The 25954-nt window shown below is 34.1% G+C and overlaps 1 protein-coding gene across 1 annotated transcript; it reads left to right on the top strand.

Annotated features, from left to right (window-relative positions):
* Window positions 1-4701: 4701 nt before the first annotated feature.
* On the top strand, window positions 4702-24819 carry LOC123531783 (protein white-like). Its single transcript, XM_053517553.1, has 19 exons — window positions 4702-4955; window positions 8237-8379; window positions 9348-9396; window positions 9714-9903; window positions 10431-10601; window positions 11490-11656; window positions 12219-12290; window positions 12553-12655; window positions 12924-13019; window positions 15030-15052; window positions 15509-15614; window positions 16156-16287; window positions 17245-17337; window positions 17923-17980; window positions 21025-21102; window positions 22228-22333; window positions 22667-22767; window positions 23245-23324; window positions 23604-24819. The coding sequence occupies exons 1-19, from the start codon at window positions 4942-4944 to the stop codon at window positions 23706-23708; spliced, it is 1887 nt and encodes a 628-aa protein (XP_053373528.1). The 5' UTR covers window positions 4702-4941; the 3' UTR covers window positions 23709-24819.
* Window positions 24820-25954: the final 1135 nt, after the last annotated feature.

Consider the following 25954-nt stretch of genomic DNA (forward strand, 5'->3'; position numbering starts at 1 on the left):
CCATGAAGGAATAACGTTTGTTTCTTTCAATGTTTTAACACCTGCAGATTTCCTAGGAATTAGGTGTCATACTAGGAAATGAACAAGCACTAACTCTATTCTAGCATAAAACGCGTAAAAACAAATAAATGAACATAGTGTCCATCAACGCCATTAGATGTCCATGAAATGCGCGGGAATGTCAGCGTTGTTTTATAATGTTGACGTCATTGTAGGGATAATACACGTTTTTTTTTGTGTGTGTATTAACGTCTGCAGAAGCCCGCGGGATTGTTTGTGACCGAGACCGAAGGTCGAGGTCACAAACATATCCCAAGGGCTTCTGCAGACGTTAATACACAAAACAAACGTGTATTGTCGCTATTCTTGCATAAAAAATATTTCACGACGATTTATGCATTGTTTTCATATGTGATGACTTGACGATTCCGGTACATTTTTTATTTACCATTCCTGTTGTTCTTGGAAACGGTAAACATGTTTTAAATATCCGTATCCAGGGCCCGGAAATAAACAACACTATCTAAAGCACATCCTGAAGATTTTTAAGCGATTTTTTTATCTCTCATTATTACAAACATAAAATTACCAATAACTGTTCATATCATTTCACAATTTGGTGGACTCGATCACAATTTCAAGAATAATAACTTTACGTTCGAGTTATATTGAGTACGGACACGCAGTTGGAGTACGGATGAGTACGAACGTAGTGTCAAGCTTCCAAGCTGTTTATATAAATTCTTTGAGAAATTAGATAAAAACATACCGACTGATACTTACCAAAATCATAAATATGATTCCTAAAAACAAGGAATCGCACAGGTAAACACGTGATTCTATAACATTCACGGTTGTCTACAAAATCTGAATTGACGCCGAGTTCTAAAAGGGGAGTAAACAAGGGAAGAAACGAGTTCGAACAATGTTAGGGGCAGCGCATTTGGCGTTAGTTACTGATACAATAAAACATTCTAAGGTTTAGATTGCATCTTTAATGCTTCAATGAGAGGTTTTTATGAAAGAAACAAGACGCAGAAACCAGATGTCAAACTGCGCAGAATTACATATACGTCCCTGGGAAAGCATTTCAAAAATAAAAATCGGGTATTAACAGCACGTGAATTGCCTTGTTTGCACACGATTTTTCTCCCGTTAATACATGGGCGGATCCAGTGAAAAAAGTAGTTTTTATGCAAGAATTCCTTTTGAATTATCCATTTTAGGGCCGTAATACGTTTGAGTACCTGTAATAAATTACAGACTCTGGTATATACCAGATTCAAGCGATTTGAATAATAGGTATCTTTAATGTAAATATTTGGTAACCATGGTTATTCTAACCTTAACCTTTAGTCAATATTTTATACATACTATACACTAAATGAGTGCGGACACGCAATAATGTGCGTGTTTTTGCCGTACGCTCTAACTGATAATCACTTCCGGACATGCGCAGATGACCTCTTCAAGTCTGCAATGAGCAATATCGAAAACGTTTATGTATTGCCACGGAGCGCGCATATGACAAGAACAGCTTCTTTATGCTAGACTGTATAAATAGAGAATAATAGGTTAGTGCCGTAGATGAGAAAGTTTATCTGGCGAGGTGGAGGAGGTTATCGGGTGAGCCGAAGGCGAACCTGATAACGTCCGGAGCCGAGCCAGATAAACTTTCTCCATCTTAGGCACTAACCTATTATTCTATTTATCTTGTCATTACTTCATTTTCCGATATTTGGCAATTTATTTTACAAAAATAAGTGTGCGACAACCGCTTCAATGACGTCATATTCGTAATGACGTCACTTATATAATGACGCGATTACCGCAAAATCGCAATAAACTTCTTCGTTTTTAAATAAAACTCATTATTTGACCACTCATTTTCTTAGTTCGACATTTCACAAAATGATGATGGTTTCGTTGCAAAATTTCTTATGACAACAATATCGATCATAAGGTCACATGATCAACTGACCGTATATCACTGGTCACATGATCAACTGACGGTATATCAAGAAAGATATACGGCACCCTGATATCGGGTCGAAAATACTACAAGTGACAGGATAAAGGGTCATTATAGGCGACATTTCCTGGCTGACGTCGTCTTTTTGATGTACCTAAAACTACGAAGGATCCGAAAGAAACAGTCACATTCACATCTTAACATGACACTCTACAGCATTGTATGAATAGATTCAACGGTTACTTTCACAAAAATACATAGACAGAGTAAAATGAATAGACAAACGTTTTTCCTTGTTAGGTTTAACGTCGCAATTATAGATCATATGGCGACTTTCCAGCTTTTATGGTTGAACAAGACCCCTGGTGCTTTTCCGTGCATTATTTCATCACAAGCGGGCACCTGGATAGAACCACCGACCTTCCATAAGCCAGCTTGATGGCTTCCTCACATGATAGATTCAATGCCCCAAGTGAGGCTAGAACCCACATCAGTGGAAATAACTCTGATGAATCCCTAACACTCGTAATAGCGACTAAAGCTATGTAATGTTATCCACAGAAACGCTCATGCAAATATATAAGGAAAGAGCTACTTGAAGTAATCATTATGTTAGGAGAAAATTTACAGAAGGTCACGTGAGTGATGCGGTTACATTAAAACTCTAATATGTTATATAAAATATCTAGATCGCTGATCAAATTGTATAATTGTATAATGTCATTGTTTACATTGTGAAACAAAGTCAGCGACCTTAACCGCCCGGACATGGGGGCCTCCGTAATTTATATTTAGCGGAATAAATAAGTACAAAATATATTAGAATATTATGAGAAAAATACATACAAAATATATGTACCATATAGCGGTCAAAGTATTATGCGTTTTGGTCCCAAAATTGTGTAAGAAATTGCTGCCTGTTTAATTTCTGCGTTTTCACATAAAAGGAAGAGAAATTTCTGCGTTTTAATTACCAAGGAGGAGGTAATTCCTTGCATGATCGGACGTCGTGAGAATGATAGCGTATGAAAACAATAAACTAAATTACTGGTATAAATCCCGCACGATAACACAAACGATAACATATTTGATAATTGTGATTTTTCTTCGTTAAAACGTTTCAATACAGAAAATATTATATATAACATTACAGTATGCCCTGAACTTGTATCAGTGAAAACCTTTTTTAGTTCAACGATGCATGAGGATCATAATGATCAAACAATAATATAAGCATGCTGTCGTTTAATTTATCGTGCGGGAGAAGTAACTGTTGTAATGTAACTTTGCTTTTAATGAATACATTATAGGATATAATAACATGAGAATTGAAAAATACAAGTCCTACATCAACTGTACAAACTTCAACTGCAAACTGTGATATATCGGCATAAAGGTAATACATGTATGAAGGTTACTAAAGTATAGTTCGGAAGATCTTCACAAGGCATTAATAAGAACAACTCAAGTAAAATTCACTGAGTTTATTTCATTCACAAAACAAAAAAGTTTTTTTAAGGTATGACAGTTAGGATTTTGATTGACCATCTTACCTAATTACATGTATACCATTATCGGTAATTGTTAGATGACGAATCGGTAATTGTTACATGACGATGGTAAATAAAAATTTCCAATAATTACCTCGGGTAACATATCGTGAAACAACGTTGGTGAAAAAAAGCAGATTCTTTTGCGTTTTAAATTTTTGCTGAATGAATATTCTGCTGGACATATTTTTGCGATTCTACCGAGAGACCGCAGAAACGCAGAAATTTTCTCCCGTAGAAATAACCCGCTCTACTGTAGCTTACTTACTGAATTAACTTGAGATATTACATTGCAGTTCGGTGCCAGATTCAAAAAGCATAAATAAATTTATTGTTTAACTGAATTAAGACGGATTGTGTTCAACAACTAACATTCAGAATAACCCATTCCTTATGGAATCCACTACCTAAAGGGTATGAAAGTACCTTTGATGGTGAGCGCTACGCAAGGAACGCTCGGTACCATTACACCCCCCCCCCCCCCACCTACCCCCAACCCCGCCAACACACACACACACACAAACCCGTCTTTGGAGAGACGTGACAAGGACCCAGTACCTGCTGGACAAACTTTCATATTATTTTTTAGATTTTTTCTTGTTATTCTTGCATTCATTTTTAAAAATGATTAATAGTTTTCTTAAGCCACATATCAGTACGGTCACCTACTTTATGTAATTGTTTTAATGCCAACATCTTATTTATCCTTTGTGTAGGAGAAACATTCTTCACATTAACGCAGTCACGTACAGGAGTCAGCAGGTTAAACTTAACTGATGGCATTTTTAAAACCGTGGATATTTGGACACATTAACGGACATCGTTCTATTATTTATCCGATACTATCAAGAAAGAATACTGTCCGCACAAATATCTTGCTCTCTTTCCAACTGTATCGTTCATTCGCACGTTAAAAGAATAGAATTACTTTTATAAAGAACTAAAGAATACCTGATTAAAAGACAAGGTATTATTTAAGTATGTCAGATAAGTATTTATTTATAAGTATGGTCTATGATTGAATGACTTTAACGGCAGTGGAAATATACTGAACTACGGTTGTATTAAGGTCCTGTCCAGATTTTAATTGTTATATTTCATTCAATATTTAGGCCTACCTCATGCACGCTGCGATTGATGTTATCTCGCATCTGATATAAATCATTAAATACCCGTGTCATAAATTAAGTTCAAATTTTATAAATATATAATAATAATATACTACATAGGTAGTTGTGGATATATTTAACTCGGCAAATGTAATTGTTTGATAACATGAAGATTAAAATTTTGTACAGTCTAGATTTAAATCACTTTGAAAAATAGACAATTAAATTTAATGTTTATTTGGAAAACGTAGAGAGAAACGGTAGGCTATATAGGGACTCTTAAACATGTGACTACGAAGTTATACACATCATGAAGATCAATGTGTAAGTACATTATACTTATACATTTTAATCAGTTTACTCATATCAACTTTCTTCTCATATCATTGTGCGATATCGAGTAAATTTTGTTTAGAGAGATAGATAACTTTATTCCTTTAATTAAGAAATGAAATGATTTTTTTCGGTGTTCATGTGAAATGAACGACAGAATAGGATCGCAAATCCATGAATCGCGCTAGCGATTCATGTTTAATTTGCCGATCCTATTCTGTCGTTCATTTCGCATGAACACTAGCGCGATCAAAATGGTAAAATAGGGTTATTATAACAGTAGCGCGCCGAGTGTGATCCGACGTGAGCCGAATACTCGAGCTATTGTTATAATGACCCTTTTATTATATACCTTTACCATTTTGATTCTTGTTTTGTTCTTGAACGAAATCTTCAATGTTTATCGATATTAAATGGAACTTAGTGAAGTTTTATGTGCGCTTTTTATAGAAATTTGTCGGGTCATGAATATTGAAAATAGTCCGGCAGCATACAATACGCAAGGTACAATACGGAATTTAAAAGTACAATACGGAATTTATGTCTGTCTGTTCATATTTAATTGTGAAATACAAGCCGATTTTTATCAGAATTTATATAGGTATATAATAAAGGTATATAATAAGGCAGTGGCTAGAGAACCGGAATCGGTTCCCTAGACTGCGAACTTATTCGTCCGGAACCGGTTCTCTAGCCAAAGTACCGTGCATAGGCTAGGGAACCGGAATTTTATTTCTATGCATAAAACTGTCGAAATTCACTTTGTTTCTTTTGGTAAGCATCATGTGCATGTTCTTATCTTAATAAGTTAATTAATTTTACTATTTCAGCAAGCTATGCCCTTTTATTTATTTGTGTTTACTGTGTCTCCATAAGTGTACTCGCCGCATACTGTCCGCCATATTGGAATGATAAAATAAACTAGTACGAATGAATGCGAAATCGTCGGCACTGGAGCCGAAAGAAACTTGAAAGGTATAAGACAATAAAAGAAACGATTAAAACAAATTAAGTTATTTCTGTAAATTAGTATTGATTACATATCTTTGAACGTAAAATGCTGAGGTGTTACAAACCAATATCATGTTTAAAGTGATCAAAGAATCTGTATGACGTTTTAAGGGCAATTAAATTAATTTGTTCATCAATAAACATGTAATGACGCAAATACAAACCAATATTGTTTTATATTTAAATAATTTAAACATAATACAAGTTTAAGGCAAAATTTAATAACATTTAAAAACTGCAAAGTAGTTTTCAACTGCAAAGTAGTTTTCACACATTCATTCGTACTAGTTTATATCATTCCAATACGGCAGACACGGTATATATGCGACGAGTACACTTTTGGAGACAGTAAACGAAGAAATGCAAGGGCATGGTGAAATTGATTAATATAATAATAAGCATGACACTTAACAAGAAAGAAAGTGGATTTCGGCAGCATTATGCATAGAAATAAAATTCCGGTTCCCTAGCCTATGCACAGTATTTTGCTTAGAGAACCGGTTCCGGACGAACAAGTTCGCAGTCTAGGGAACCGATTCCGGTTCTCTAGCCACTGCCATATAATAAAAGGGTCATTATATCAGTAGCTAGATCTGGGACTTTGTTTTCGGCTCTCGTGGATTTTGCAAGGTCAGATCACAATCGGCGCTTGCGCGCCTCGTGAGATCCGATCTGGCAAAATTCACTCTGCATCCCAGATCAAGCTCCTGTTATAATAACCCTATTATATTTACATTTGCCCTATTCTTTTCAAATGTACAGTTCGTATGAACAGGAAAAGGAAAGGCGCGAAAGTTACGTCATTGCTGCTTAGTGATGACCGACCGCTGGTTTGACGACGTCCGCGTATAGTCAGGGAGAACGTTCCATAAATGACGTCGCAGTTGTTCCGTCTGGTGAACAGAATGGCCGGGAAGCTGAATTTAATGTTAAATGCCACAAAATATGTGCAATTTATAATATTGTCTTGTTTACAAATGGAAAGGAGATATAATGTAAATATAAGAAATGAAACATTTTTTTCGGTGTTAATGCGAAATGAACGACAGAATAGGATCTGCAAATTAAACATGAATCGCTAGCGCGATTCATGGATTTGCCGATCCTGTTCTGTCGTTCATTTCACATGAACACCGAAAATATATCATTTCATTTCTTAAATAATTACAATACATTTAAATCTTAACTTCAGGTAGGAAAGTCAAAACCCTAAACATCAATTTCAATTAAGAAATAATATCTCCTAAACAGCAATTTAATATTTAATAAAATCGTTGTTAGGAGTTTTTATGCGAAGGAATTATATTACGAGCGCGCGCATTTTAACGGCAAACTATGATTTTCTTCAAGAACAAATCAGTGTCTGATACATAAATTTTCGATTCAAACACGTTACCAAGGGTTGTCTTTGTACATCCTCGACAGCATCCACCAGATATTTACCTTAGTCTCTTTTTAAGCACGCTGTTATGTCGTTTGGCGTCAGAAAAATAAATTGTGACATAATAACACTCAGAAAAACAATTAGGAAAACAAATCGGGTCGTGTTGCAATTGATATTAGAAATAATACTGCGTTTAGAAATAATACAGTTCTTCAATCCCGTATTAATTTCACATATTTGGAATGTTAAATGCTCGTAAAATAGAGTACTCGCGCAAACAGGTTTAAAAATGTTATATCCATCCTTTGAAAACTGTTCGTAAACAAAATTAATATCTACATCAGTTAAATGTGTCTGCACGCTCATGCCACCTTTGCATACAATTGTCTTCTTGTAAATAGAATTTTACTTTGATAGTGATAATGTAACCCTTTATGAAGTTGAATTATTGCAAATTTATTGTCTTTCATGATAAACTGTTATAATTTCCCCCAAGTTGTTTTATTGACTATTTCAATTTCGTGTAGTTTCAACATTGATTAACAGAACTCCTTAAATTAAAGAATATCATACAGAACATACCTTTTAAAGTCTTCAATATATAAAGAAGAATATGCTGTAATCCGATACATTCTAGGTCGAATAAATCCATTTAGAAGTACAAATTTGCTGCAGCGTTACTGTTCAAATATGTGAAACCGGCAGTCATTTACAGCCTCATTATGTAATATAGTGAAACACCAGCGGGTTGCTTTCATGTCTGTAAGTTATATATACACTGAACTGTTTCTTTTAAACAAAACTTAGAATAAATTTATATTTGTTTGCATTGATATATGCTTTCTCAAGTATATATAGTTATCTTTTCGTTTTATAGACAACCTGCCGAAACTGGTGTTTATAATGGCGTTGAGAAAGCTTCATTGACTTGGCAAAATATTGATGTACGTATAAAACCTAAAGGGTGTCTACCATGCTTTACATCTGACGACATCCCTCGGCGAAAGATCCTACGTAATGGTAAAATATTTATGCTTACCAAAAGCAACGGGCTCATTTTTTTGTTACCACAGATAAAAACTGTATGTATCCACCTGACTGCTTAAAGACGGTTTTCTTCTTAAGTTTACGCTTTCCGCGATCTCTTTTGTGTTACACTCTGTTAAAATTAGAGTAACACTTACACCTTTTAGAATAAATTGATGCTCTTGTTAAGATTAAAATGGAATTACTTTGAAAACAATACTTTAATGACACTGTAAATCATATTAATGTGGACAAATTATCTGTAATAATGAAGATGTTACTAAATGTCGTGAAATGGTGAAAGTGATGATGTAAAGAATTGTGCAATTCCCGTCATGCATATATATATATATATAAACAGTTGAGTCAAAGAACGGAGAAACATTTTACAGTCGAAACACGGCACTTGAGGACAGATACTGTCACAGTGATAATTGGGAAAATCTTATCTGATCTTTTAATAGCATAATAGGTCGGCATTAAATCTTCACACGCAACCAGGCAAAAGTGTAGAAGAAACAATATGAATGAGTCTGGTCAGGAGAGATAATGAAATGAGCCGCACCATGAGAAAACCAACATAGTGAATTTGCGAACAGCATGGATCCAGACCAGCCTGCGCATCCGGTCAGGATCCATGCTGTTCGCTAACGGTTTCTCTAATTGCAATAGGCTCTGAAAGCAAACAGCATGGCTCCTGACCGGACTGTGCGGATGCGCAGGTTGGTTTGGATCCATGCTGGTCGCAAATGCACTATGTTGGTTTTCACATGGTGCGGCTCAAATGTGCAACACCCCTAAAAACCCCTGAAAATCTGCTGAATGCAGCAACTGCTGAAACATTTCTGGGGATCAAAACAAAAACGTTGACATTGTCTATTTTGCATGTACCATGAATGTTTTGTATGTACAAATAATGGCATAAATACTCTTAAATAAAAGTTACATGTAATCAATTTCAGTAAGTGGTCATGTAGAAGCAGGAACTTTGTTAGCAATTTTAGGAGCAAGGTGAGAAAGAATTTTCTGAGTCTGAAATCATTTTTGTGGAATTACTACCTGTTGAAGTGACTGCCTGCCTTACAAAATTTGTAATTGAAATAGTAGGGTCATCTGAATAAACTAAGTAATTTGATAAGATGTAAGAACAAACCTAGAAGCAGAATGCCTAGGTGCAGGATGAAACAATGCAATGTTAACAAAGTTTAGCTGAATAAAAATGTAGCGTTGATGTGTATGAACAAAACCGAGAAGCTGCGGGCTGAAACAATGCATTATTCTTATAAATAAAGTAAACATTGTTTATATTGACATGCATTTAACTACAGTGGTTCAGGAAAAACAACTCTTCTCAATACACTGACATGCCGTACCAATAAGGACACTTTGTCAGTGTCTGGTGATGTGCTGGTAAATGGTGTAAATGTAGGGAATGGCATCAGAAACATCTCGGCCTATGTGCCACAGGATGATCTGTTCATGGGAACTCTCACGGTGAAGGAACATCTTATATTCAGGGTATTAATGTTATTTATTCGTCTCTTGGTCGAATAGTTTGGAATCTATTAACTTTAAACGCCGTTTCGAAAATTCAAATAAACGGACGGCGTTTTTGCTAAGAACGGCAAAATTTATAATGTGCTTGTATATTAATGGAAACCCAAATTATGGTGTATTAGTTGTCAGTGTCTAACGAAGAAAGTATATGAAGGTTAAAAAATGCATCTCTGGGAAATTTAATATTGATGGTTTATGTATACTATAACACTGTTAATGTTACTTACATCTGATCTAACATTGCTTTTAGAAGGTATCTGTGACACCGTTACAGATTTTGAAATCACAACCTGTTGTCATCTCTTCCATCTTTACATCAGTAAGTCTGTCTTCTTAAACTGTAGTTCATTTCTGATTTGATTTATCTGGAAATACAAACCATTATGCACTGCATTGACATGTTGGGTTCTTAGTGACATCTACAACAAAAACATATATATGCTCGATGTTCCAATTTCATGAGTATTAGTATATTTCATGTGCAAAAGGCAATGCTGAGAATGGACAAAGATTTAACTAAGTCCCAAAGGCTTCAACGTGTTGATGACGTTTTGAAAGAACTTGGACTCAACGATTGTGCAGACAGTCGGATTGGGAATCCAGCAACAAAGAAAGGCATATCGGGAGGGCAGATGAGAAGATTGTCGTTCGCATCAGAGGTTTGTGCTCAGCATATTATCATATCCTACAAAACAGATATATTTCGAAATAAATAACATATTGAAGTGTCAGCAAGTCTCATTGTACAAATATAGATTTACTGGAAAAAGTTTAGCTCTGTTAGTTGTAGAAAAAGATCCAGGGCGCCAGCGTCAATTGGTTTATTTTCAATAGCTGTAAATAACTAAAATTATTTTACACCAGTAGAAAAAGACTGATTTCAGTTATTGTATTTCAAATTAGGCACTTTTTGGTTGCGGGTTTATCCCGTAACCAAAGTTAAGTGTATTTCTGACAATCATGTAGCATCTTTATTTGATTCCAAATCACATCCAAAGGATATGTTCATGTGCTACACAAAGTAGTCCCATTCATGAACAATGCGGATGAATTATCAATGATCAAATAGTTCTTATTCATCTTCTATATCCATTTACACTGGCCATTTAGATTAAATAAGACCTATCAATGATTAGGTATTCCAGCCTACGGTTACATCACTGACTTCCAGCTGTTCATGTAAGGTCAGGCAGAGTTTATCTTAGATATTAGGCACATTAGTATTTGTTTCTTATACATGTATATTTAAAGATTGGCATTTAAAATGAAAATAAATCTATCAAAACCCGCAACCACCAGACATCTCAAGGCTTTGATTATATATTGTCTATCAGTTCAACTTATTAAAGGTAGTCATCACCTAAATTATTGGAACCTTTATCTAACTTCCCGCTCAGTTAAAAATTCAAATTCAAGTTATGTCATATACATATACATTTGACATGCATAACCTTTAACAAATCATTTATGACAAAGCTTTCGTGCACATGCAGACAAACGTACATTTGTCTCTTTGTGTTTCACTATTCACTTAATTTATAACATAGATACTGACCAATCCCCCTCTAATGTTTTGTGATGAACCGACTTCCGGACTGGACACATTCATGGCGGGTAATGTTATACAGAGTTTAAAGGCGGAGTCTAATGCCGGCCGAACTGTTCTGTGTACTATACACCAACCGTCGTCGGAAATATTTGCCTTATTTGACAAGTAAGTAATTTCCCAAATAAGTTGTTTGTACACCGCTACACTTTATGTTTCATTTAAGAAAAAAAAATATTTATATTGATAATTCTGATTGAAAGAAAACGTTATACATGTGGTCATATTCCATACGCTTCTGCAATTCTTCTGTTTAACTAAAATGATCTTTAATAATGAAAACTCAATATTTTGGATCACCAGAAAGAGAAGATTACAGATTAGCCTACTTGGTAAGGCAAGTGCACGGCAGTCTTAAGGTCGAAGGTTCGAATCCTTTCAGCGGCGTTGGTGAGCTACCAGCTAGTTAGATTATGTCTCCTGATTACCTACCTGCCTAATGCCTGGCAGTTCAAAGTAGGAATCGGAAAAGGAAGCTGTTTAATATTTGAATGTGTCACATAAACCAATATGGCTGATCTTTTCAGTATGGTTGTCACTAATATAGACAAACACACACTTTTATTACAGATCCAAATATTCTTACTTTACAGATATTCAGATAGTCCTTTCCATGAAGTAGGTGCAGAATCAATGCCAAAACCTTACTGTCAATATTTTATTTTTACAGTATACTGATTATGGCCGAAGGACGTGTAGCATTCATGGGAAGATCTCAAGATGCTTTAAGCTTCTTCTCGAAGTAATTGCATATTTGATCTAAGTATGCCTGCAATGTTAAGTATTACTTTAACTTGTCTTCTGATATGTAAATATTTTATATTTTGTTTTATGTACTTTATTCCTGAGTAAATTATCAAAATTAAAATTTGAAGGAATATGTTTTGTTATATAGCGGCACTATGGTTGCCAATTCTGCTGCTTTCCGCCGTGATCTTATATAATAGTTGTTCTACCGGAAATGCTTCTACTAGTATTCATTTTTCCTTCTATTTTCTTTTTAGTGCAGGGTACCCTTGTCCGAAAACGTTCAATCCTGCAGATTTTTATGTACTCACACTGGCGGTTCGTCCTGGCAAGGAGGATGGTTGCAGGGAGAAAATCGAGGCAAGCCATTGCATTATTTTTAAACATTTGTTTTCAAAATACGCTTATAATGATACTTTCAGTTTACTTTTATCTATTCAATATGTACAACATTTACAAAAAAAACAATTGCATATTGAAAAATATCAGCAGAAAAATGTGAACTGTTCAACTGGCCAACGGAAAAAACATCTGCAAAAGGAAATAAAGGGAAAGCATTTGTTTGTATGATATATATATTTCATTCCTTGTTATTTCGAAAACTTGAGATTTTTAATTTCTTTTACAGACTATATGCGATGAATTCGACTCGTCAACCTTCTGTACAAATATGAAGAAACAATCAGATAACGTTCCCTCAGAGATAAATCATTTACAAATAAAGGTGAGTCTTTTTCAACGTTATATAAGATAGATATCTTTATTTCCCCTCATTGTGGAGAGCACAACATATATACAACTATATACATTACAAGAATTATATGTACATATATACATTCATCAAATTCGTTTATATAATCATATACAAACTCAATATGTCACTCATTATTATAAGAGAAATGGAACAAATTTTATTTGTCATGGAACTTATTGTGTTCAAAGTACACCCTCTGTTTCCGCATCCAACGTAGAACTGCAAAACCGCGATTCATTGTTGCTCAAAGAACATTTTCGTGTTCTATTTTTCACACTTCACACATTCTAAATGTGTATCCATTTGAATATAACTTCTTGAAGATGCCTTCAGCATAGATTGAATTAAATTCTAGACATTACACAATTAATAGGGGCCTACCTTTAAGGGAAGACGATATTTGGATTTACTGACCCTAAAAAGTGGTATCAACGGAGGGCGTAGCCTGAGGTTGATATCATCCCAGGCCAATGAATCCTCATATTGACTGAGCCTACAAGGCAAAAATTGTTTTGTTATCAAAACCCAACATCTCGGACGGGGTGGGGGGGGGGGGGGTTAGGAGAAGAGTTATAAAACCCAATCCAAACCATATGCAACGGTTTGTAAATATTCCCGACGTTTAAACATAAATAATGTGTGACGTCACATTGTTATAATGACAAAAGGTTATTACGTCACTGCTTGTGGTAAAATAGCTATCTAGATTATACAGTCGTTAGCATTACAAGTTAAGGCTCGTGTATTATGTTATAGGTGTAAAGTAATTAATTCAGGAAACGATAAGATTTGTTCATTGTTGTACGATACAATTTTGTATTTACATATGAATGGTACACATATTTCCTCTTGGATTTCTTTTGTAAAAAATACTTTAGATGAACCTGGATTGTCTGAATATTTTCATGCTAAGTATAGGCCTATAGACATTAATTATTTTTAAACAATTGTGAAATGTAGGTTAAAGAATCGGTTTTCGCAAAATTAGCTTGACAGTGTTGTCACTTCACCAAAATGTCTAGTCTTCTTACTTATGAAACAGAATTCGGTTTTGAGGAGTATCTTGATATATTCTCTCTAACTTGAGTAAGTCGTAGTGTAAAGTTAGAACTATGAACCATGTGTTGCCAACAGATACTTGCATATAGAGCGCAGTCAAAGGGTCTGCCACCTCTGCCCGAAACATTGGCTAGGTGAAGAATTCCATTATCTTTTGGAGTGCAGTTACTTCGAATCCATTAGAATTCCCGATAAGTTTACTACTTGTTTTAATATTTATCAACTTTATAACCCCATAAATAGTAAAGATAAGCTTTTACTTGTTAAATTAGCACTGTATTATAAAAATTATAAGGTCAGATTTTGAATAGCTTATTTTCCAGATTTGATATTTCTTAGTATTGATAACTCGAGAAACTACTTTATTTGTAAACATGTACAAAATAAACAAACATTAACATGCTTCAGGTTTTTGGTATAAAGTTAAATATTATGACTATGTAGAAGTTATAATTATAACTCATCACTGTGTTTGGTTTCTAGTGTAACATGTAAATGTTTTAGACCCTCTATTATTGAGTTGGTTCATATGTGTTATAAGAGACAACACAAAGTGATTCCATTTGTTTTTTCAAGCCACTGGTTTATTTTTCAATGATACGTAGTATTTTGGGGAATATATTCTGTCATTATTTTTGTATTTGTAGTTTTTGAGTTGTCTCCCTTCCATCTTTAAGTCGTTTTAGTGCGAGTGGTCCAATTCATTTTTCTTAGTAAGTCAGACATGTTTAGTTTGTACCGCATTTTGTACCATACTGATTTTATTACTATTCTATTATTTGACCTATTTTATCCACATGCATATTATACGCCATGGATTATAAATAAAACTGAAACTGATTGCATTTATAAATATTAGATCTACAGGACATTTTTAATGCGGACAGAAACTGACTGATTTTTTCTTGTGTTCCTTTTCAGGATAGCATTTTGAATGAAGACAGGTGTGTATGCAAAAGTGTCTATATATCTTTCAAGAGTATGTGTCGTAGATGTAGACAGCATATATCGATTTTGTTTCCAAAATTGCAAAGATTATTTTAGTTGTTTATCGTAAACATCATTCGTCAAAATTTGTAAGAAATCGTTCCCAGATGTTTTTTCGATTTTTCACTGGAAGTAATGTGCCAAAGAAAGATAATATTATTTAGATCCAGATCTTTGGTGTGTCAGACAAATTCAAAATGACGTCAACAATTGATTCATATTGTACTACATTACATTGTATTGTACATATTGTAATGACTTTTCCCATGCAGATATTGTTTGTTCAATACATACTTAGTTAACAATCGTACATATATCTTTTTTTCCAGTTTACTATAAAAGTGCCAAAATCTTAGTCGAAGTAGTGTTACAGAAAATGAATCAAAGAAAAGTATTTTTTTTCTTCCTTGTAGATTCAAGGCGTCTTGGCCAGTTCAGATGAGCACTCTTTTATCTCGTACGGCAAAAACTACTTTTAGGGACACATTGATGTTGTCCATTAGTATTGGCGAAACTCTTGTACGTATCCTTGCTCATGGCCTAAATTTTCTGACTCTGACTAACCATAACACGCATAACTGAAAATTTTCAAAATTCGAATAGATTCATAATGTTAACTTGATCATGTATGTAATAATTTCATAGTAATACATGGTTAACATAATTTCCAAAACTGTCGAATGCGGATGTGTTCAGTATATATGTGTATTAATAAGTCTGCTATTGGTCTATTTCCATTGAAAGTACGAATTTCTAGTTTCTACAAAGTTGCATGAAACTGGCAAACTTGTATTTCACCGAATGCAATACATTCCACTAATCATGTACAGAAACAAATCTATGACATGATCATAGGTTGTCTTTCAGTGAAAGGTATGGATTTTCCTAAAGGTCTGTTGCACTTTAGTAACCTAAAGAAAGTTCTGATTAACAAAGCGAAATGTGTTTTATTTTTAATTTGAAGTAGTCTGTATCAAATACAAGTTTTGATACCATCACCACTTAGTTGTCCTACATGATGTTGCTTGTTGTTTATATTTGTGTGTTTTAATTATGATAGGGAATGGCCTTACTGCATGGGCTTTTATTTCTCCGACGTGACACCGACCAGGTTGGTGTGATGGATATCAATGGTGCATTGTTCTTGATGATTCTGAATTTCTCCGTTACCTCCATGTATGCAGTCCTCAATGTAAGTGATTCGCGAACATATTTGTGGTCGTGTTGAAATTCAGTCATAACATAAAAAACAGTTTGTTTTTTGTTGAATTGAACGTCGCACCGACACAATTATACGTCATATGACGACTTTTCGGCTTTAATGGTGGAAGAAGACCTAAGGTGCCTCTCCATGCATTATTTCATCACGAGTGGGCATCTGGGTAAAACCACCGACCTTCCGTAAGCGGCAAGTAGTTTGTTCAGGCTTAATGAAAATAAAAGATGAGTTCAACTGTAATTTGTACCCTTTTCGAAAGCATTTCATGCAATAAAATAGGTGATTGTATCTCCTGTTTCACTAAATCGCACGCAGAGGACATTTGTTTGTTTCAGCGAAAGATCGAAAAGTCTTTCACCAAATTTAAAATTTGGTGTTCACTGGTAAATATATATTCCAATCTAACATGTGAAACAAGCATTTTTTCATTTCATGCCCTAAGACTAGTTTTGCCTGCTCGACGTCCTGCGCATTGCTCAACGTTATACGCAAACCATCATGGCGTCACAATGTTGGTATTGAAAAAAAAAATCAATATTTTTTTTTAATCTATCTTGATTTCCTTTGCATTTTGATACAATGGATTGCATATCGCCATGTTTTTAGCAGTATATGTATACTCCTTTGCCTTTGGGGCAATGGGAGTATATTTTGGAAATAATTTCTAAGTAATCGTACATTATTCATATTCTTCTGCGTTCAGCATTCAGTTACAGTGAACATTATAAAATGAAAATCCCACTGTTTTAAACAGTGAAAGTTTCAAATATAATCGAGGTTTGTGTTTCATTTAACCCCTGAGATTAAGTATTAGATAAATGTTGATATTTGAATTGTTGACATTTGCTACGAATTAGTATGCCTCAAGTTGCGAGTTATCTTTTCAGGCGTCAGTTAACCAGCTCTCATTATTTAGTACATATTTTACAGACATTCCCAATAGAGGTGCCAATATTTGTTCGGGAATATTCCGTAGATCTGTACAGAATCGACGTCTATTATATATCTAAAATGCTTGTAGAGGTACGTGGAGATAGTACTGTTTTTCTATGTAGTGTAAGTTAATCGAGTTCCTCAGCTTTCACATTCGTGCTATAGTCCTTTCAATTGTTTGGCAAATATGTTGTTAAGGCATATAGTGTTATAGAAAATTGACAACAAGATATTGAATAACTCTTTATCAGTTTAACTAAACTGTTGACTGGGCAAATGTCGCAGTTCGAAAGTAATTTTACTAGAAGAAACCTAACGAACGTTGCCCAGATGTTCTAAGCGAAGAATATGCACTTCAGCCAAATTCTTTACCTCAGCATCTAGTAAAGATTAACTTTTTTAATTATAATCTATTACTAGTATTGTTTCAAATTTAGTTATAAAACATTTTTTTCACAAAGTCATTTTATTTTTTACTTTAGATTATTACTTTTATAATTATATTACTACTTATGGTTTTCTAGTTATTCTCATTCTCATTATATCATCATAATTAGTATAAGAATTCTTTTTGTCATTTTATTTCTCATGCTTATTTTCTTGCTTATTCTCTCATCATCATCATCATCGTCACCATCACCAATGTACATATAGTTAATTATGGTTTTATTTTAGCTTCCGTCGCACCTTATCATGCCGATAGCCTTCTGTTCTATTGCCTACTGGATGATAGGTATGTTATGTTCTTCTAATTCATCATCTGTCCCACTATTCTGTACGAATTGTGCCTGTAATGCAATTAAAATGTATGGTATCTTATCTCAATGCCTTGTAATTTTGGTATAGTAATGCATGGTGTTTGACATAAGACTATCTTCTTGATTTTTATACTTAAGTTACTTTGACATCTAATCTCAGAACTTTGTAATTCCGTAATGCCATTAAAATATATGGAATCGTATCTCAGTACCTTGTAATTTTGGTATTGTCATGCAATGTGAAGCTATTTATTTGGTACACATCGTTATATAATTTAAGAGGAAAATTGTGACGATGTGGATAGAAACAATTTTTGTATAATAAAGTATGTGAGCCGCGCCATGAGAAAACCAACATAGTGGATTTGCGACCAGCATGGATCCAGACCAGCCTGCGCATCCGCGCAGTCTGATCAGGATCCATGCTGTTCACTAACAGTTTCTCTAATTGCAATAGGCTTTGAAAGCGAACAGCATGGATCCTGACCAGACTGCGCGGATGCGCTGGCTGGTCTGGATCCATGCTGGTCGCAAAGCCACTATGTTGGTTTTCTCATGGCGCGGCGCATGTGAAAAGATCCTTCGGAAGCACTGAACGCACTTAAACAACATAAAAGCAGACTCATCCCGACTGAGTATGTTCTTAAGATTGGGCCTTCATGTTTAATGTCTTAAACAAATTTGGCTTTCAAGGATCCTTCATTAATTGGGTAAAGACATTATATAATAATATATCCTCATGCGTAATTAATAATGGGTGGAAATCTGATTTCTTTAAAATCTCACGAGGTATACGACAAGGATGTCCATTATCAGCTTTACTCTTCATTATTGTAGCCGAAATCATGGCAATTAAAATCCGTAAAAGTCAAGATATAAATGGAATTGCAATTAATGATAAAGAAATTAGGCACTTGAAAATTACTCAACTAGCAGATGATACTACACTTTTCTTGAAAGACAAGTCAGAAATTCCTTTTGCAATTCAAATTATCGATGAGTTTGGTGTATATTCTGGTTTAAAACTGAATAAAATAAAAACTGAAGGTTTATGGATTGGAAAACTGAAGAATAATGAAAATACAAAAGAATTTGACATCAAATTTACAAATAAATCTGTCAAAGCACTAGGTGTAATCTTTGGAAATAACAGAAAAGAATGTGATAAACTTAATTGGGAAAATAAAATATTGCAATGTCAATCACTTCTTAATAATTGGAGTAAAAGAAATTTGACAATTTATGGCAAAATTCTTGTAATCAAGTCTCTAGCGTTACCAAAATTTACATATCTAATACAAAATTTAGAAACTCCAAAAGATGTTCTAAGTAAGATAAATGCACTCTTCTTCAAATTTCTTTGGGATGGTAAAAACGATAAAATCAGGCGAAACATTACTATTGGGCATAAATGTGATGGGGGACTCGACATGATAGATATAAATATATTCTCAATAACAATGAAAATAAAATGGGTACACAATCTTTTATCACATGAAAACGCGAATTGGAAAGTTATACCACAGTTTTTCTTAAATCAATATGGAGAGAATCTTCTGATATTTTTCATGAACTTAGATTCCTATAAGTCACTACCACGTACTAAATACACTATTCCTAATTTTTATAAAACACTCATAGATGTATGGATTGAATTCAATAAAAGCAAAATCGATACAACTAAATTAGAATCTTTTCAAGAAATACGTAAACAACTACTCTGGGGCAATCGTTTCATAAAATATAGCGGCAAATGTCTTATATTTAAGTCATGGATAGACTCCAAGATCATTTTCGTTAATGATATAATCTCAAATACTGGAGAAATTGATGTTAATAAAATATTAACTCTTCTCAAATCTAAGCATAACTGGATAGCTGAAACTCAAATCATAAAGAAGGCAATACCAAATTCATGGAAAACGAAATTAAAATCAAAAGATTCGTACTCAACAAGGGTAAAGACAGAATTAGCTTTATTTATTGAACCTAATAAACCTTTAAAAGATATGACAAATAAAATCATATATGATATACTTCTAAAAAGAAAATTTGAACGCCCATATATCCATAAATACTGGGAACAGCAGTTTGGTAAACACATTATGTGGAGGTCCTTCTATTATGTTTTAAATAAAGTCACTTTAGACAACAAAGTAAAACAGTTTAAGTACAAACTTATCCATCGTATTGTTGCTACAAATCTGAATTTATTTACTTGGAATATATTTGATAATCCGTTTTGTAAACACTGTAACTGTATTGAGGATTATTCGCATTTTTTCCTAGACTGCAGATATCTAATAAATTTCTGGACAATCATTTCTAACGTCTTCAAAAAATGTGGGTTTTCGAGATCGTTTAAAAACTTAGAAAGTATCGTCATTGGTTATAAAATTGAACTTAAGAGTATCAAGGCGTAAATTTATTATTAAATACCATTTCGTATTGCATATATAAAACCTATTTTATTAGCGATAGACGAACTAAATATTTAAATATTAGTAATGTCCTGTACAATGATATTATTGTTCTAATAGACTATTTGGAAAAAAGAAATACAAGACTACCTATTTTGAAAACCTTTTTGAAATACATGTAATGTAACGAATGTTGAATAATACTTTGTCACACATTCTATACATTTATATCTTCTTTTATACTGCTTTTTATATTGTATATGTTAATTTGAAAAAATAAACGGGTCGTTCTACAGATGTAAGACGATTCCAAAAAGAAAAAAAAAAAAAAAAAAAAAAAAAAAATGTTCTTAAGATGTTATGAAATGTGCAACAATACAAAGCAACAGATTTTAGGTACCTACTGTCTTGACCGGTCTTGTATGTTGACAACGTATAACATGCATAACAAATCAAACGAATATTGTCACACAGTACGATCATATGCTATGTAGAGCGTTTGATCTCACTAAGACAATTCTGTATCACTTTTGTGAAGATATTGATTGTAGTAAGTAAAATTACACCAGTAATAAAAACAATTTTCTCTTATATTTTAGGGTTGTATTCTACAGTAGAAGCATATCTAATCTTCACAGGCGTCCAGACGGTTGTTGCAAATGTTTCGGTATCTTTCGGTATGGTGTTGTTTTATTTTTTTAAAGATAATGGACCTGTAACGACGCTCGGCAATTTCCGTGTCATTCCATAATATCCAAATTCTACGTCGGTATTCTTTGGCCTTTATCACTACAAGCCGGGAAATGCAGATGTCGTGTACGGAGGTGACGTAATAAAACGGACTTTGCCGATTACGATTACGTGTCCAAGACCTTCTAGTGTGCTGATGTGGAAATAAAATATGTCAAATCATGCTGTCACTTCATTTACCATATGCAAATGGATTATCCGCCATTTCAGCATTCCTTGAAAGCCTAATTAAGTTGGCTTTTGAATAATTAAGTATAATTACAATGTTCACCTAACAGCTGTTACTGTATTAATACATACGTAAATATGACACTCCTCTTAATTTGTGACATATCGCGATCAAAGTGAACAACATTTTATGTCTAATTTGACCAAATCCGATTAGTAGTATTACTGTAAACTGGCTTAGATTCTGAGATCTTGAAGGTGGGCAGTCTATACGGATTTACACAAACTTTGATAATTCTGTCAACATTTTAAAACTGATAAAAGAAAAATTTAGTTTAGTTTAAAGATATATCAGACCCAAAGTCATATTTCAAAATATGAAAAATTTCTTCATAGTGTCTAAGTATCTATGTAAAAATATAAAAAAGAATGTGTGTGTTTCTAAACAGTACTGTGTATTCGGTTAAAAGTAGTACACACTGGAATGTTTTAACTGTCATACATGATATCTAATTGTTAATGTTACTCTACAAACACGGCTGATTTATATATTTAGATAAATTCATTTTATTGTAACTGTCTAAAAATAAACTATTTTGAAATTAGTTATTTAAGGTTAGAGGCATTGGATATCTAAAAGTCAGACTGATCAAGCTTATGTCGACTCGCCAGAAATAAAGGTTTCTTTCCGAGTGTTGAACAACATTTCCCAATTAGAACCTATACTGCTTTGTTTTTTTTTCTATTATAACGACTGCTGAATCAAACACCTAATCATTTGTCCGTAAAGTGGAAAAGGCAATGCAAATACATGTAATATTCATCTATAATATTTTCAATGAGCCTATGACTTTATATTACACAATATTTCAATGTCTTTGAAGGCTATCTCATATCAGCTGGCTCACCAAACGCTGAAGTGGCAATAGGAATAGCAGCCCCTGCTGTTATATGTTTCATGATGTTTGGCGGACTTTTCATGAACTCTGAGCAAGTATTGTTCTAGAAATCGGTATCTTAGCAACAAAAATGTATAACTTATTTTAATATTTACTTCCATTTGAGATAAAATGTATGAAATCTAAGTATATCAAACATGTAAGAGGGCACATATTGTCAATTAATACAAGAGGCTTCACTAAATACATTTCAAGCGAGAGTTTATCGTAATTCTGCTCGTTTTGTGTACTATTGTACACACTTTTTTCACATTCACATAAAATTGTAATTGCTTTAAAGCGATTTATAACTGTTTAAGATATTAAAACTTAAACTTTCACATTATAGGAGTGCAAGTTCATTTAACATATAAATCCATTTCAGCTCCATTCCAGTGTATTTTGTTTGGCTCGAATACCTTTCTTGGTTTAAGTACGCAAATGAACTGGTCACTCTCAATCAGTGGGAGAACATTCAATCTATAGGTAGTATCTATTAATTTTTATATATGTTTTGTTTTTGTTGGGTTTAATGTTACACCAATTCAGTTTAGGTTGTATGGCGACTTTCCAGCTTCGATGGTGGAGGAAGACCCCAGGTGCCCTCCGTGCATTATTTCGTCATGGGCAAGCACCTGGGTAGAACCACCGAACTTTCGTTAGCCAGATGAATGGCTTCCTCGCATGAAGAATTCAACGCCTCGACTGAGGCTCGAAGTAAACCCACATCGGTGAGGGGCAAGTGATTTGAAGTCGGCGACCTTAACCACTCGGCCAGTGAGTCCCCTATTTTAATAACGGGTGATAATATTGTTTGGGAAAGGAGTATAATTCCTTAATTTTAAAACGAATAGTACTAAAACCAAGTTAATGACAAGTGCATATCAATGAATGAGGTAAGATATGTCAGGTACAGTACGTATTTTCTTTCAATTGTTTAGATACAAATCAAATTTCTTTTAGATTGCGATGCACCAGCGGGTAGCGACGAATGCCTGTTTAGTGATGGACAGTCTGTCATAGATTATTTTAATTATGACAAGGTAACGCAATTGACAAACTGTTATATAATATTTTAAGCACGACAAGTTAATATAAGTGACAATCTGTTATTATAGACCTTTTAATTACGTTAAGTTGATATAATTTACAGTCTGTCATAGATTATTCTAATTACGACAAGGTTAATACTATTCGACAGTCTCTGATCGCGGCAAGGTAATACAATTGATAGTCTGTTGAGGATTGTTTTAATTACACAAGGTAGTGTTATAGATTCTTACTGTATACCAAACATGACAAATATTTGAATATATTTGCAGAGCAATAAGGAGCTGGATATTATACTTTTGTGTGTGATGCTGGTTGGCTTTCGTATACTCGGGTTCATCGTTCTCCTTGTTCGTGCAAAGATGTCCAGACATTAGATAGATTTAATCAACTGAAATATGCACACAGTTTTCGGGTGGCCAATACAAACACATAGTCCTGATTCTGACAATGAAATTGGTGATCATCAAAATATACCTTTGGAAATGCTATAATGTTTAGCTGTTGTGCTTATTATGCACATTTGCTGTTCATTGCGAGAGATATTTAAGCAATTAATTGCATTTTTGTAGGCTTCATTTGTGTAGCAAATGCATTGATATTTGTTAAGGTTGTGCTGTCTCTATATTAACTGGTTCTTGTCCCTAATGTTTTAAGCAAAGTATGTTGTCTTTTGATGTTTTTGGTGTTTATTCACCATCGTTTTATGCCCCTCTTCCCCTTTTTACAAATACCTTCCCCACCCTCTTTTCTCTTTTTTTATTATCTCATATCCCCGCTTTTGTTATTGTTTCTATTTGTGGTTGGCCCACTTTATGATATGTGGCATTCGCTCTGTTTTTGCCCTCGGCGCCTTCAAAGAATCTATGCATACCTTTTAATTTTTTAAGTGTGTAAATACCATGCACAAACACAACCATGCATTTCATAACTAAATGAAAATTACACAAAGCTGATATTCACAGCTTTACTTTCCCCTCTCATTTCCATTGATTTATAGATAGTTTTAGTAAAATGCTTATGTCATACCTCAATAAATGAACAAAGCAAACGTTCTAACATTGCGTCATGACGCACAGTTCACATATATAAACAACGTCATAGTTATGACGTCATGGTCGAGTTGTACGACCTGTGATGCACTACATCTTTGAAGTCAATAAAAAACATAGGCAATGGAATTCAAATGAGTTTTTGGTTGAGTTGAATTTGAGAAAATACCTAACCGCATAGCCATCTTAACAATTGCTATGAATGTCTGTGAGGGCAATTTGCGAAACATCATTCAATACCGTCTGCCTGTTCATCCATTTTACAGAAGTTAAAAGGTCTACAAAATATATCTTCAGTATTTAGTTCTCCCTTTAGATATTTGATGACATATTCTCATTTTATTACAATAATGTGTTGGTGTAGTACTTGTTTATATTATGTTACACAATGTTTTTGGAAACAATTATATGTGTCAATAAATGTTTTGTTTTTGTTTCTATTGTTCTGTTTAATTGAAATATCTTGCGCAAACAAATATATATGATTGTTTTAGAAACGTTAGTAATAACTCATTACAGGAGCATGATTCCAGATTTATCGAATCGTTTACAGAATAAGAGCTGTATGGCCTTAATGATGACTTGTCCGGCTTAAGGTCCCGAAATTTCTCTGTTCTTGACCTTTGACCCTCAACACAATGGGTCATCTTGGTATAACAGGCAGTCATCCTATGAAGGCTGTGAACTTTTAGCCAATGCATCCTTTAGTTATTGAGTTCCAACTATTTTCAGTCTCAAAGTCATTGTGACATTGACTTTTGGCCAACTTGCCCAAAAAGGAATGTTTAATCTACTGTCCAATGGCAATTTTTCTATGAAGTTTGAAGGCAGTAGGCCAAAGGGTTCATAAGTTATTGGGCGAAACCATTTTTATTCTCGAGGTCACTACGAAAGGCCCTTCAGACAAAGAAGGTCATCTACTGACCTCGGACAATAATCATGTGAAGTTCGATCATAGCTAATTAAATTGAGCCGCGCCAGGAGAAAACCAACATCGTGGGTTTGCGACCAGCATGCACCCGCGCAGTCTGGTCAGGATCCATGCTGTTCGCTTTCAAAGCCTATTGCAATTAGAGAAACTGTTAGCGAACAGCATGGATCCTGATAGACTGCGCGGATGCGCAGGCTGGTCTGGATCCATGCTGGTCGCAAACCCACTATGTTGTTTTTATCATAGCGTGGCTCAACTATTATTATTATTATTATTATTCTTTAGACATTGAACAGAAACCATTTATTTCTCAAGGCCATTGTGATCTTGACTTACTGACCCTAAAACAATAGAGATCATTTACTTACTCTTTAATTATTAAGTGGAAACTACAGCATTTAGGTCACTGTGACCTTGATCTTTGAACAAAAGACCCACAAAATAATAAGAGACATCTACAGATCACAGGTTATTATCCTTTTACAAAGCATTTTCTAGAAGTCGATCGGAAATCAATTCGTCTACCGACCGACTGACGCCGACTAACCGACCTATTGAAAATGCGTAAAATAACATACTTCGTCTTATTTGAGGAAGGAAAAAACATCCCCGTGAGACATTTTATCATAGAACAAGAATA

Source organism: Mercenaria mercenaria, chromosome 11, assembly GCF_021730395.1.
Source record: "Mercenaria mercenaria strain notata chromosome 11, MADL_Memer_1, whole genome shotgun sequence".
In the NCBI taxonomy this organism is placed as follows: domain Eukaryota; kingdom Metazoa; phylum Mollusca; class Bivalvia; order Venerida; family Veneridae; genus Mercenaria; species Mercenaria mercenaria.